Source organism: Alexandromys fortis, unplaced genomic scaffold, assembly GCF_014885135.2.
Source record: "Alexandromys fortis isolate MF-2015 unplaced genomic scaffold, M_Fortis_MF-2015_v1.1 scaffold_44, whole genome shotgun sequence".
Lineage (NCBI taxonomy): Eukaryota > Metazoa > Chordata > Mammalia > Rodentia > Cricetidae > Alexandromys > Alexandromys fortis.
The window spans coordinates 4713549-4728440 of NW_026067921.1; the positions used below are offsets into that span (position 1 = coordinate 4713549).

Consider the following 14892-nt stretch of genomic DNA (forward strand, 5'->3'; position numbering starts at 1 on the left):
CTGTAGCCCTGGCTGCCCTGGAGCTCTACATAGATCAGGCTGGCCTTAGACTTGAAGATATCTACCTGCTTCTGCTACCTGAATGCTGGGATTAAAGTCATGTATCATCATGCCGTACTGGTTTTAAATTTATTTTTAGGCTATGTGGTGGTGGCTGCTCATGCCTTTAATCCTAGCTCTAGGGAGGCAGGGACAGGTGGATCTCCATGAGTTCAAGGCAAGCCTGGTCTACAAAGTGAGTTTCAGGACAGGCTCCAAAGCTACAGAGAAACCTTGTCTTGGAAAAAAAAAAAACAAAATAAAATAAATTATTTTTAGGGTTTATTTTGGTGTATGTGTACATGTTTGTGGGTCTGCATGTGCGTAAGTAGGCCAGAGTTCAGTGTTGAGTGTCTTCCTCACTTGATTTCTACCGTCCTTTTTGAGTTGAGCTGGAGCTTGCTAATTTGACTTGATTAGCTAGCTGTCAAGCCCCAGAGGTCTTCCTGTCTCTGTCTTCCTAGAACTGGGATTACAAGCATGTGCTGTGTCAGGCTTTTATGCAGGTTCTGGGGATCATTCTTAGAAAGGAACAGTGGTGCTAAAAGATGTTCTGTGTCCCCCCCCCCCCCAAAGGAACACAACCCCATAGGGATTGTTTTGTGTTTCTGTTGTATTTTTGGATTAGCAGTCTAGTTTAAGAATGTAGCATTGTGTAGGCTATATAGTGAGTTACAGGACAGCCAAGGCTATTATGTAGACACTTTGTCTCAAAATGTATCAATAAATACCAAAAAAGTTATGTAGTCAATACTTAGCAAGAAAAATCAGATGGTGTTATTTGCTGGGGAACCTCCTTTAGCCAATGGCAGGATACAATAAAAAAGACTACTGAACCTTGCTAAGGCAGGATAAGATGATTTTAAAGATTTTTCTGCCTCTGAAAATGGTCTGTCAGTTACTCTAGGCCTTAGGCAAAGTTGGTTGCTCCAAAGTTGCAAGTGAGACTTTGGGTGATTGCCCAGGTAGCCAGTTGTCTCTGTCATTTACTGCACATTTTGGAAGCTACTTAATTGCACTTCTGGCCTACTCAGGTAGTATTATCTCCCTTCTCAGGTCTTCCATGGAGTTGAAGACTAGATAGTCGTAGTTAGGTACATCTTCCTCTTTTGACTTAGCCAAGCCATTTCTAATACAAGACTTAGACTCCTTTGGATTAAAAAAAAAATTACTGAGACATTTAACATACGTTTCTTGCTTAATATTGTTTATGCTGGTTGTAATTCTAATTTTTTATACTTGATATCTGTTCTTATTGTATATAGTGTTCTATTGGGGTTGAAACTCTTATTTAGGCAAAAAGGGGAGGTGCAGAGGAACCTCATTCAGCCAATGGACTTTGAGAGGCTGGACCAGGTTGGGCGTGGCCTTGGGTACCAAAAAGGTGCCTGCTTGTGCACCTGCCCTCTCCTTTCTCGCCTGGCTTCTGGATTTGGTTCCTGTTCCCCATTCCTGCAGAGGACTGTGATCTGTGAGTCCCCCCTAAGTAAAGAACCCCTTATTATGCTTAGTTCTGATCTAGTATGGGATTACTTTATTCGTGTTCTTCTACATTTATTTATTTTTTTGTTTTTGAGACAGGGTGTCTCTTTATATAACTCTGGCTGTCCTGTATATAGACTGGCCTGGCCTTGAATTTATAGGAAATCCTGCCTATACCTCCTGAATACTGGGATTAAAAGGCATGTGCCTTCATGCTTGGCTCATTTAATACTTTTTTTTTCATTTTTGCAGCATTAGCAATCAAATCTAAGGTTGTATATATGCTAGGTAAATGCTACTCTACTGAGTTATATTTCCAGTTCATGTTTTAAATCCTAGTGAGTTTTTATATTTTGTTTGTTTATTTTGCTTAAATAGGAAATATAATAGCCTCTTTAGGGGCCTTCCTAAATAATACAGTTTTTTTAAAGCTGTAAGCTACCATACTTGATGTCTTGATATTTTTATAATTTTTTTCTAAGATTATTTACAGTTGAGCTGGGGAGTTGGCTCAGTAATTAAGATCACTTGTTGCTCTTCCATAGAACCTACCCAACCCACATGGCAACTTACAGCCATAGGTAACTCCAGTAGTAGGGGGTTCATGTCTTCTTCTGATTCCACCAACACTAAGCATGCACATGGTGCTCATACATACAGATAGGCATTAATAAAATAAATCTAAAAGAATATTTTTTAAAAAGGTATATACAGCTAGTGATAGAAAAGTCAGGAATGGACTTTAAAGGCATTTACTGCTAAACTTGATGACCTGAGTTTAATTCTTAGAACCCACAGGTGAAAGTAAAGAACCAATTCCCAAAAATTGTCCTCTGGGGTTATGTCTGCATACACACCATGGCAGCATCCACAGATGTATGCATGCATGCACTCATATTCTCTCTCTCAATAAATGTAATCAAGCAATGACAAGACAAGGCAGGGATTAGGATTGATGAGATTTCCTGCCTATCTAGAAGTTATTCTACCCTCCCCGATTTTATTTATGGTACCAGGGAGTAAACCTAGGTCTCGCCTGCCAGACAGGATGTAAACTGCTGAGATACATCTGTAGAACGTCACTGTCCCAAGTTGAATTGCGTTACTGGTGTTATCCATACTGAATATTGGGGACTAATTGAAATGAAAGAAAATATAATAGTGGAATTTTGTATTAAACCAGAGGCAGATGAGACAAGTACATGTTTGACAACATATACATGGAAGTGAGGAGTAGTGGGTTGTTGCTGTGATCTGAAGTCTCTGGTGTGAGAACATAGACTTGGAATAGAGGCTTTCCTACTTCAAGATCTTGAGGTATGTTGCTGCTAGTACCTTAGAGCACCATTCCAGCTTTGGGACAGCAATGATGATAAGAGTAGTCTGTGTATTTTGAGTTAATTCTGTTAAAATAAAAACAAACCCCCATAATAAAACTGGAATTTAAGAATTCTGATGGGGGCTGGGTTGTGGGATAGCTGGCTTAGCAGTTAGGAGCATTGACTGCTGTTCCAGAGGACCTGGGTTCAGTTCTTAGTAACTGACATAGTAGCACACAACCCTCTGTAACTCTTAACTGCAGCTCCAGGGGAGCTGATGCTCTCTTGGCCTCTGAGGGCACCAGGCTCACATGTGGTGCACTGATATACACATGAAAAACAAGAATACCACCTTCTATCACATTTGCTCTTTTGACATATGTGACAGGGCTGGGTACAGTTTGTACTCTCAGTGCTTGGGAGGTAGGCGCTGAGGATTAGGAATTCAAGGTCATACTCAGCTACTTTGTAAGCCAAGGCTGTTGTGGGTACGTGAGCTGCTGGTCCCATCTTAGGTAGGGTTTTCATTGCTGTGAAGAGACACCATGACCACAGCAACTCTTACAAAGGAAAACATTTAATTGGGGCTGGTTTACAGGTTCAGAGTTTAGTTCATTATTGTCATGTTGTAAAGTATGGTGGGAAGCACGGCGGCATGCAGGCAGACATGGTGCTGTAGAGAGAGCTGACAGTTCCTATCTGGATCTGCAGGCAGAAAGAAGAGAGGGAGTCCTTGGACCTGGCTGGAGCTTCTGAAACCTAAAAGTCCACCCTTACCACCTGAAAGAGCCACACCTACTCCTACAAGGCCACACTTCTTAACAGTGCCACTCCCTTGGGACCAAGCATTCAAGTCCATTGAGTCTGTGGGAGCCATTTTTTGTTGTTGTTTGGTTGTATTTTAGAGACAGGGATCCTCTGTGTAGCTCTGACTGTCCTGGAACTCTCTCTGTAGACCAGACTGGCCTCGAACTCACAGAGATCCGCCTGTGCTGGGATTCAAGGCATGCGCCACCACCGCCTGGCTGCTGTGACCATTCTTATTCAAACCATAATACTCCCAAAACACATTTATTAGTTTTATTTTCAAAATTTTAGATTGCTTTTTATTTGATATGATGGGTTTCATTGAAAACAAATAGTTTCTCTTTTAAAAATGTTTTCACATCTTGGTTATGAGAGGGTAAGTTTCCATATGACTTGTTCATACTTTCTTTGTTTTAATCATCTCCTCATGACACCCATGTATCTCCCATGTCCCATACACCAGCAGCTACCCCTCCTGTCTACGCCTGCACTTGATTGGTGGCGCATTCCTTTAGTCCCAGCACTCAGGAGACAAAAGGAGATGGATCTCTGTGAGTTCAAGGCCAGCCTGGTCTACAGAGTGAGTTCCAGGACAGTCAAAGCTACGCAAGAAACCTGTCTTGAAAAACAAAACACAAAAGGGTTTAAGTCAGGTGGTGGTGGCACATGCTTTTAATCCCAGCACTTGGGAGGCAGAGGCAGGTGGATCTCTGTGAGTTCGAGGCCAGCCTGGTCTACAAGAGCTAGTTCCAGGACAGGCTCCAAAACTACGGAGAAACCCTGTCTCGAAAAACAAAAAAAACAAAAACAAAACAAAAAAGGTTTAAGCAGGGCATAGTTGTATGGATCCTCACATTTTCTTTATGTATGTGAAAGTCAGAAGTCATTCTCAGGCATCATTCCTTGGGAGTTGTTAGCAGTGGCTTTTTTGTTTTTGAATTAGAGATCCCAGTCTTTTAAAATTAAGATCAGGTTTTTCATTTATGTATATATGTGCTTGTGTACAGAGCCCAGAAGAGGTTATTGGATCCCCTGGGGCTAGAGGTGCTGGGACTCAAACCCGGGTCCTCTGGAAGAGCAACTTGTGCTCTAAACATTGCTGTTGAGGCAAAATCTGTCACTGGCATAGGGCTTGCATAGGGAGGCTAATTGGATGTGGGCTTTAGAGATCCACTGTCTCTTCTCAGCACTCGGTTACGGGTTCGTGTCACTGGGTTACGGGTTTGTGTCACCAAGCCTTAGCTAAGTTCTAGGAGTCAACTTAGGTCTGCTTCTTTTATTTTTTTTATTTTATTTTTTCAGTTTTTTTGAAGATAGGGTGAAGGCGGAAGTCACAAAATAATCCCACGATAGTTCAGAATTACATACAATTAAGGGTTATTTATTTAGGGGAGACTCACAGATCTCTGCCCTAGATCACAGTCCTCTGCACAAATGGGGAACAGGAAGAGTCTAGCAGCTAGAAGCGAGAGTTGGAAGCAAGAAAGTGAGCACAAGCTTTACAGCTGCATTTACTGTAACATGGACGGGCCTGGCTTGTTTGTTGTTGGGGTTTTTTGTCCTCCCACCACGTACCCCACAACTGTTTAGCCCCAAAGAAAATCACACATAGGTCTCCATAAATTATAAGCTGATTGGCTCATTAGCTCTAGCTTCTCACTGGCTAACTCTCACATCTTGATTAACCCATTTTTCTGATCTATGTTAGCCATGTGGCTCAGTACCTTTTTTCAGTGGGGCAGATCACATCCTGCTGCTTTGGTGGTCTGGGCAGGAATGGGAGGAATCAACTTCCTCCTTCCCAGAATTCTCCTGTTCTCATTACATCATTTCTACTTCCTGTCTGGTTTTTCTGCCTATATTTCCTGCCTGGCCAATCAGTGTTTATTTAAAATATGATTGACAGAATACAGACAATTCTCCCGCACCAATTTACCAATAAGAGACCATGCCTAAGTGGGCTGGCATCTTAAAGGCTATTGGCTGAAGGAGTGGAAGGAGCTCCCACAGCAACAGGGTTTCACTGTATAGACCTGGCCAAGCTGGCCTCAAACTCGCAGAAATCCACCTGCCTCTGCCTCACAAGTACTGGGATTAAAGGTGTGTGCCACCTTGCCTGGCTACTTCTTTTTAAGTGCAACCTTTGTATTTTTTGAGGGGGACCTATAAATAATTTACAGCTCACAGTGTGATGTTCATTAGACTTGACACTTAAGTATATATTATATCCCCACATTTAGAAGGTAATGGTGACAGCAGAATAAAAGTCTCAAGATTTCATAAGTGTATAAATGGAGACTGCTCTCATTTTCATGCTGCCTAGACCCAAATAAACTATTAATTACAACACTGTTTGGCCAATGGCTCAGGCATATTTCTAGCTAGCTCTTATATCTTAAATTAACACATTTTTATTAATCTGTGTATCGCCACAAGGCTATGGCTTACCAGTAATGTTCTGGCATCTTTCTCCTTCAGCATCTAGATGGCGTCTCTTTGACTCCACCCGTTCTCTCTCTCTGTCTCTCTCTCTCTCTGTCTGTTCAGATTTCCCATCTGGCTTTACTCCACTTAGCTACTGGCTGAAACAGCTTTTTTTTTTTATCAACCAATAAAAGCAACACATATACAAAAGGACATCCCACATCATAAGTGGAAAATATTTTAGTACTGGAATAAGGCCTCCATGAGGGCAATGCCGGTTTATTCTGTGTGGATGAAGAACTAATTGAACTGTATGAATGGAAGAAACATGCCTATGTTTGAATAATTAAAAACTGTCAAGTAAATGTTAGAAATCAAGGTGAGATTCATAAGCAAAGAAAAGTCATCATTGAAAAAGAAATTTAACCAGGCAGTGGTGGTACATGCCTTTGTCCCAGCACTTGGGAGGCAGAGCCAGATCTCTTGAGTTTGAGGCCAGCCTGGTCCACAGAGTTCCAGGACAGCCAGGGCTATACACACACACACAAAGGAAAGGAAACAATTTTAAGAGCTAGAGACACAACACAGTGTCACAGTGTCTGTCTAGCATGTGAGGCTCTAAGTTCAATCCTAGCCAGGAAATAAATAAGAAAATTGTGCCAGGGTAGTGGTACATGCCTTTGATATCAGTACTCAGGAGGTAAAGGCAGGTGGATCTGGCTAAGTTCCAGGCCAGCGTAACATAACAAGACCCCACCTAAAAGAAAGAAAGAAAAAGGTAAAAGGCATTAACTGATTATAAAGAACTTTGAAGAAGCAGCTTCATTACCAAGGATGACTTCATAGGTGTTAGGGTTTGCCAGGGCATTTGAGTCGGAATGGATGCACACTCTTGTGTAGCATTTGTGTGTATCAGGAAGAGGGACGCGTAACCGAGCAGGTGTTACGCAGAGGAGATTCTCACCCTTTAGGGGAGGACGGTTGTTTCTGGAGACTCAGTCCTTATCGTCCTTTTAGTTTCCCGCTAGAACACTCTAGAAATAATAGTTTCTCAGGCTAAAACTTTGAGCCTAGCGTGTAAGGCCTACAGTTGGTCCCAGGCCTTCACCCCAGCTGTCACTCTGCTGTGCAGTTTGTTTTCTCGTGCCGTTACCAAGTCCTGTAGTTGCAGCTCCTCCCGATCTTTGGCTCCTCACTTTTCATCTCTAAACTGGGAGTGGAACTTTGGCCCGACACATGCTAAGCAAGTGCTGCCGCTCGGCTGCTGCCCATCTGCATATGTAAACTTTCAGATTGCAGGAGACCTGCTGCTCTCTCAGCTTCCTCTAATAGGAATGTAACCATAGTACAATTGCCACACCTAAGAATGAACATTTGTCATTTCTCCATTGTCTTTTATTCAGATGGTAGTAGTAGTCTAGAATAGTTGCCTCTGGTTTTCATTTATTCTTCAGCCAGTCTTTGTGAAAATGACCGCAGTTAAACCTGTGTCTTTCCCTAGCTGTTGGGATAAAGCCTAAATTTTTAATATACTCAAAAAGTCCTTTATTTATAATATGGTTCCAGGTGATTAAACAGTTGAACTTATTTTACTGATCTTCAAAAACCTTTTTGACTGTCACTTCTAGTTTTTGTGTCTCTCTGGTGGACGCCTTTGATGTCTAATAACTTTTCCTGATTTATTATTGTTTTGTCAGGGTATTTGTTTAACTTCTTTACCAGACTGTCAGTTTTAAGAGGGTTTATCATGGTCAGCAGTTGGGTCTGACATAGTTGGTATAATAGACACTTATTAAATACCTGTGCTGGGTGTGACCTACTTAACCAAACAGCTTTACTCACTGTGTTGCCATTTGCTCATTTGCTTTTCAGCCAAGGGATTCATGTAGCTCTGGCTGGCCTGAACCTCTTTCTGTGTAGACCAAGCTGGCCTTGAACTCAACAGCTCTCCCTGTGCCTACCTTTTGATGCTGTGGTTAAAGGCATGTGCCATTATACCAGGCCAGATACCAATTTCTAAAAAAGATTTTATTTATTTATTTTTGAGACAGGGTTTCTCCGTAGCTAAGGAGCCAGTCCTGGAATTTGCTCTGTAGACCAGACTGGCCTCGAACTCACAGAGATCCACCTGTCTCTGCTACCTGAGTGCTGGGATTAAAGGCCTGCGCCACTACCTTTGCTCAACAAGAGTTAATATTTTTAAGTTATGTGTGTATTTGTGTTCCTGTGTTGCATGTGGGTCCCTGCAGAGGAGAGGCATCAGAACTGGAGTTAAGGCAGTTGTTAGCTGCCCAGGGTAGGTACTGGGAACAGACGCAGGTCTTCTGCGAGAGCAGTCAGTATACATCTTACCTGATGAGCACTCTTTCCAGTCCCTTTGCTACCAATTTGTATCCCAAACTGGGCTCCATTTTCCTCTTGAGGATATGGGACCTTAAGAAGACCCTTTAATAGGAGATAGACTTGCAAATCAACTGCTCCAGTTGTTGGGGACTGGGAGCTTGTAGCTAGTTGTAGATACATAGAAGAAAGTTAGCTAAGAAAAGGGAGAGATGGGTCTTTTCTGGGTAAGGATGGAGATTTTCTAGGGAAGTGTTTTTTTTTCCCCCCCTTCTGTTCTTTCCTAGTGGTTGTCACTGAGCTGGGCTGCGGGTTGCCATTTATCAGTCAGATGGGATTATACAGATGTAAAGGTTATCTTGTGGCCTTTCTGTTAACCACCTGAGTTTCAGCCAGCTTTGATAAAACCAACTGAAGAATAGCTTTTCACTTACCAGTGTCTAGTCCTCAGAAATAAAGAGTTTTTGGCAGTGTAGGAATTCAGTGAGGCCATTGGGGCAGTGTAACAATTATGCCTTAAATATATCTCACATACTTTATTGTATTTATCATATTTAGAATACTTATATTCTATGGGACTTGGAATGTGGCTCAGATCTGGTTTAGTTTCATAATACTGAGGTGGGAGGCCACTTGGCCTTCCTTTCATACTGCTTCTATTTCCTCACAGGCTCTAGTGCTAAAACGAAGTACATCTCCTCCAAAAAGACTTCTTTGATCACACTTGCTGTCTTAGCTATTTTTTCCTGTTGACTCTTGTAACATTTAACATCATTGCTACTTTGCCCTGTGCATGCTGATGCACCTGCTCCTTGTATGCTCATATCTTCTCTATTCCAGTCCAGGGTAGCTGCTAATAGGCAGCTGCTTACTTAAGTTTCTTCTTCCTTTTCTTTCCTTTTTCCTGAGTTTTTAGAAGTTAAGAAGCCTTGAAAAGGCCCCTGCTGCTGACTTTAGGGCTTGCAAAAAATGGACAACAAGGTCTTTGCTGTAAATAAATTTGCATTTAAGTAGAAAAGATGAAAAAATAGCATTTATCAAGTACTTCATTTATCATTTGTAAGGAATTAAAAAACTTTCTATACCAAAGATATAAAGCATGTGCATGAATAAATGAAAAGCTGTGTAAAACACTAGGAGCTCTTCATCCAACAAATACTTACTAGAGGGGTGCGTGTGTGTGTGTGTGTGTGTGTGTGTGTGTGTATGAATAAAGGAAAAGCTGTGTAAAACACTAGGAGCTCTTCATCCAACAAAAATTCTTACTAGAGGGGTGCGTGTGCCAGCCACACTGGTAAATGCAAAGAATACTCTTAGTTTCCATTGAGCTTATAGGTGTGTGTGTTGGGGGGTACAGGAAATAATGAGGCAGTAAGTTTAGGAGCTAAAGAGGTGGCTTAGTGGTTCTGAGCTTTTGTTGCCCTTGCAGCAACGTAGGTGACTCACAACTGCCTGTAACTTTAACAGCTCCAAGTTATCTATTGCCCTCTTCTGACCACACATGCCCCAAATAAAAATAATGAAGAAAATAGCGTAAGTTCTGTTTTAAGCATGTGTTTGCGTGTATGTGCGCACACAAGATTGAACTAAGGCCCTCACACTTGCTAGGCAAGAACTCCACTACTAAGTTTACAGCTTCATGATGGCTGGGAAAACAGAATTTAATAATTGTTATTTTATGAGATACAGTGTTTGTGTAGCCCAAGGTGGCCTTAAAAACTAGGGAGTGAAAGGAATGGCTCAGTGTTTAAGAGTTCTGGCTGCTCTTGCAGAGGGCCCTGGTTCAGCTCCCTCAACTCACATGGTGCTCAACCATCCATACTCCTGCTCCAGGGTCTGACACCTCTCCTGACCTCCATAGGCACCAGGTACATACATGGTGTACAGACATACATGCAGGAAAAACACTCAGACACAGAAAATAAATAAATAAATAAAAATTGAAAACCCTCTGTATAGCTGAATGTGTCCTTAGACCTTTATTCCTCTTGCCTTCCCCTCCCAGGTGCTAGGACTGCGTGCATGTGCCATCACATGTGGGAACCCGGTTCTAAGTCCTGTTCATGTAGCCCTCAGTCTAGCAGAGCCAGACAAGTAAGCTCATATGTCCTGTGTAGTATTTACATGCCATAATGGGAGAAGGTGCACAGGTGCTTGGAAGTTAAGGGGTTCTTGGACTTCCAGCCTAAGGCCTCTCATATCTGGAAAAAAGGAGGAGCAGCAGCCTTGGGGAACCTGGATGCTTTGGGAAAACATTCAATACCTACACTGCCAACAGATTGCTAAATTAAGATTCTATGGGGACACATGTGGTGCAGAGGAACTGTAGGGTTCAAGGTCCAGAGATAGAAGCATTAAGTTGTTTTGTGAGACTACATCTTAGGAGTAGGGTCAGAAGGGATAAGAATAAGACCAGAGGGTCCCTGGTATCACTCAGGATTCTTCAAAACATTTTATCATCCTTTGTTAATTTAAATTTTATAAACTGAGATAGAGTTAGGCTTTGACACAGGTCTCACTACTCTAGATTTAGTTGATAACTTTGTACATTTCAGCTTACTTCTCTTTGGTGTGAAAATGGTTAATCATTTCAGAAAAATTAAGCGAACTGATACTTTACTAAGACTAAACATCCCCCCTCCCAAGACAGACAGACAAAAGATCTTACGTTCTGTTCATCAGTAATTATTCTCTGTGGGCCAGACTTCCCAAGATAGTTTTTGGAGTAAAAGTATGTGTCCCATTGGAGGTTTCTGAGGTACCAGGCCAGGCTGTGATAAACAGTGCATGTTTTCTCTTTCAGAAATTCCTAATACAGATCTAGAAGGAGGAGAGTCAAAGCTGACTGAGGGGGCACTCCATCATTTCCTGGTTCAGCCTTTTTAGATGGGATCTCCCCTGTGTATCCTGGTCTTCGTTCCTCTCAAGTGCCAGGATTAGAGGTGTCCAGCCTGGCCTGAAGGCCTTTATGAAGAATTTAGTACTTTGAAACCCCAGAAAAGATTGTACTATAGTCCTGGTATACCGAATATGGATTGGCTAATTTATAGGGTTTCTTTAAGCTGGAATTTAATTAGTAACCATGCATTTTCTTCTTTGTAGAAAGAAATTCAAGCTATGAGTCAGTGCCATCATCCTAATATTGTGTCTTACTACACGTCTTTTGTGGTAAAAGATGAGCTGTGGCTAGTCATGAAGCTGCTAAGTGGAGGTGAGTATACTGTAGTGGAATGCTAAGTCCATGGGTTAAAAATTTAATGCAAATTTCCCAGCACTCAGAGCAGAGGCAAGCAGATCTCTGAGATCAAGGCCAGCCAGAGTTACTTAGTGAGATCTTATCTAAAAAGAAATAAAATTCTTCTTACCCTGATAGGGTTTTGTTGACATTTTACATTTGAAGGTACTGAGACTGTAGTTCAACTAAACAGATGCTAATGTGTAGCTGCGCTAGGCTTCATACCTTTTGTTTGGCTGTTCCAGCATCTCTGTTATCTTAGTACAGTTTCCTCCCTTCCTCCCAGGACATCATCTGATTTTGTCTGTTTATCTAGATTTATTTGATTCTTCCTTTTTGGTGTCATGCCTAATCTGTATGTCTATTTTCTAGCATCCTGAGTATTAGATTGAAAATTCAACTGGATGGAATTTAGGCTAAGATTTTTATGTCTGTGACATTGTACATTCCATATTGTATCACATCCGTCTGAATGTATCTTTAATAGTAATGTTTGTTTTGTTTGCCTAAAGTTGTGACAGCCCAGTTCTCTATATGAGAAGGATTTTCCCTTGTAGCTAGCAGGGAATCTGTGAGATGAAACTTTGCCACTATTATCGAGGTCCCCATAAGTCTTATATTTTATATATTTAGCATTCAGTCCATGTTTAAATGAGTTAATTCATTAGAAAGTTTTTTTTATTATTATTGCATTGTTTCTTTTTTTGTTTTGTTTTTAGAGACAGGATTTCTCTGTATATCCCTGGCTGACATTTCTTTTGTTAAATATAAAATAAGAGGAACCTTGCCCTATTAACTGGGGCTCTTTAATCTGTATTGTAGTTTCCATTAAAAAGTCTGAGGACAGGTGACATGGCCCATCTGACAAAAACAAACAAACAACAACAACAAAAAAACCCCACTTTCTGTAAAGGGCAAGCCTCATGCCTGTTCGACTCTGGGACCCATGTGACGGTAAGACAGGAGGACTGCTCCACAAGGCTGTCTTCTGAGCACATGTGCGCTGGAGAACTCACGCTTGCCCCAGTAACAAATACACATTGAAATACATATGAAGGATTGAGCTGGGTGAGGGTGGCACACACCTTTAATCCCAGCACTCTGTAGGCGAGGCAGATAGATCTTTGTGAATTTGAGGCCAGCCTGGTCTACAGAGCTAGTTCTAAGATAGCTCGGGCTACACAGAGAAACCCTGTCTCGAAAAACAAAAAACAAAAACCCACTCCAAAACAAAACAAACAAACAAAAAACAACAAAATTGATTGTTGGCCTGGAGAAAGATTACTTAGTAGTTAAGAAAATTTGTTGGATTTCCATTTTTTGTACCCACAGAATGTCTTATAATCATCTGTAACACCAGTTCCCCAGAATCTGATGCTTTCTGACCTCTGGGGGTACTGGGCACATACATGGCACACATATATAAACATATGCACTTAAAGTACTCATACACATAAAATAAATTTAAATTAATTAAAAAAAATTTATTGTTGAGCTGAATATGATGACCCAGCCCTATAACCCCAGCACATAGGAAGCTAAGGCAGGGAGATTGCAAGTTTAGGGGCCAGTTTAGACTGTATATAGCTGGTTCCTTGCTGTTTGATTCTAGATTTTTTTTTCCTATGTGTGTGTATTTGTGCGTGTGTGTTCGAATGTGCATTTGCATGTGCACAGGCATGTTTGTTTTTGTGTGTTTTATTCATATGTGTGCAGTTGTGTGCATGTGTAGGCAAGAAGACAATTTTAATTTTTATTCCTTAGATGTTCTCCACTTTCCTTGGTTTGAGACAGGGTCTTTCAGTGCCCTGGTCTTTGCCAAGTAATCTAAGGGTTCTGTTTATATCCATCTATCCAGTGCTGGGGTCATAAGACCAAGTCACCACATACAGCTTTTTTTCCCCCAAATGGTTTCTGGGAACTGAACTCAGGTCTTACTGCTTGATTTTTACTGACTGAGCTGTCTCCCCAGCTGTATTTTTTTCTTCCCATACCTAGAGTCAGCCAGTCTTCTAATGAGTCTGAAGACTAGCATTATAAAGCACAACTTAGATACTTGGCTTGTCCATTGCCGTGGCCTCAGTGCTTTTAGAACTTGCAATGTTATATGTTACAAGTAAATCTTAGTTTCACATCAGTATTTCTTGTTTGAACATAATATAAATTTATAAAACTTTTTTTATCAACTCCCACCCCTATAAAACTATTAAAGTATTATACTTGAATCTGTTTTCTCTTACATAGAATATTTTGATTTCAATATTAGAATAATTATATATTTTTTCTTGTAACCTATATATAATATACACAAATACATGGACATTTGGCATGTATGGATTCAATTTTTTTTTTTTTTTTTTCCGAGACAGGGTTTCTCTGTATGGCCCTGGTTGTCCTGAAACTCGCTCTGTAGACCAGGCTCTCTTTGAACTCAGATTCACCTACCTCTGTCTCCCAAGTCCTGGGATTACAACTGCCTGGCTGATTGAACATTTTATGGTTATCTGAAGACACATGCTATATGTAGTGATACATCTCCTCTTCCCTTTTTGGTAAGGCTTCGGTTTGAATGTGTAACAAGATTGGTAGGACTTGTGAGTGATGGAGCCACTCACCCTTCCTGTTCTATGTTGCTTGGTTTCTGTGTGTATTTGCTTTTTGTAAGGAAGTGTGATTGCCCATTTTATAGTGTACAGTAAGAGAAGGAACAATGTGTAAAAGGAGCAGCAGGCTGCTTCCCGCTGCCCAGCTCTCGGCCACCAGCTAGCTTTACCCAAAATAATTACACGGAAACTGTATTCATTTATTTAAACACTGTCTGGACCACTAGTTCTAGCCTCTTACTGGCTAACTCTCACATCTTGATTAACCCATTTTTAATAATCTGTGTAGCACCACGAGACTGTGGCTTACCAGCAAGATTCTAATCTACATTCGTCTTGGGCCGGAGAATCATGGCGTCAGCCTGACTCTGATTTCTTTCTCCCAGCATTCAGTTCTGTCTACTCCACTCACCTAAGGGCTGGCCTATCAAAAGCCAAGGCAAGCTGGGCGGTGGTGGCGCACGCCTTTAATCCCAGCACTTGGGAGGCAGAGGCAGGCGGATCCCTGTGAGTTCGAGACCAGCCTGGTCTACAGAGCTAGTTCCAGGACAGGCTCCAAAGCCACAGAGAAACCCTGTCTTGAAAAACCAACCAACCAAACAAACAAACAAAAAAAAAAAACACAAAACAAAAACAAAAGCCA

At 41.4% G+C, this 14892-nt stretch overlaps 1 protein-coding gene across 2 annotated transcripts in view; it reads left to right on the forward strand.

Annotated features, from left to right (window-relative positions):
* Oxsr1 (oxidative stress responsive kinase 1) overlaps positions 1 to 14892 on the forward strand; it is a 94586-nt gene that overhangs the window by 23195 nt on the left and 56499 nt on the right. Inside the window, exons 2-3 of one of the 2 annotated variants that reach the window (XM_050141520.1) lie at positions 10417 to 10505; positions 11514 to 11622. In XM_050141520.1, the coding sequence (XP_049997477.1) occupies positions 10434 to 10505; positions 11514 to 11622 (181 nt within the window). In that variant the 5' untranslated portion in view covers positions 10417 to 10433. The remainder of the gene's footprint in view (positions 1 to 10416; positions 10506 to 11513; positions 11623 to 14892) is intronic. The other variant, XM_050141519.1, reaches the window with a different exon arrangement.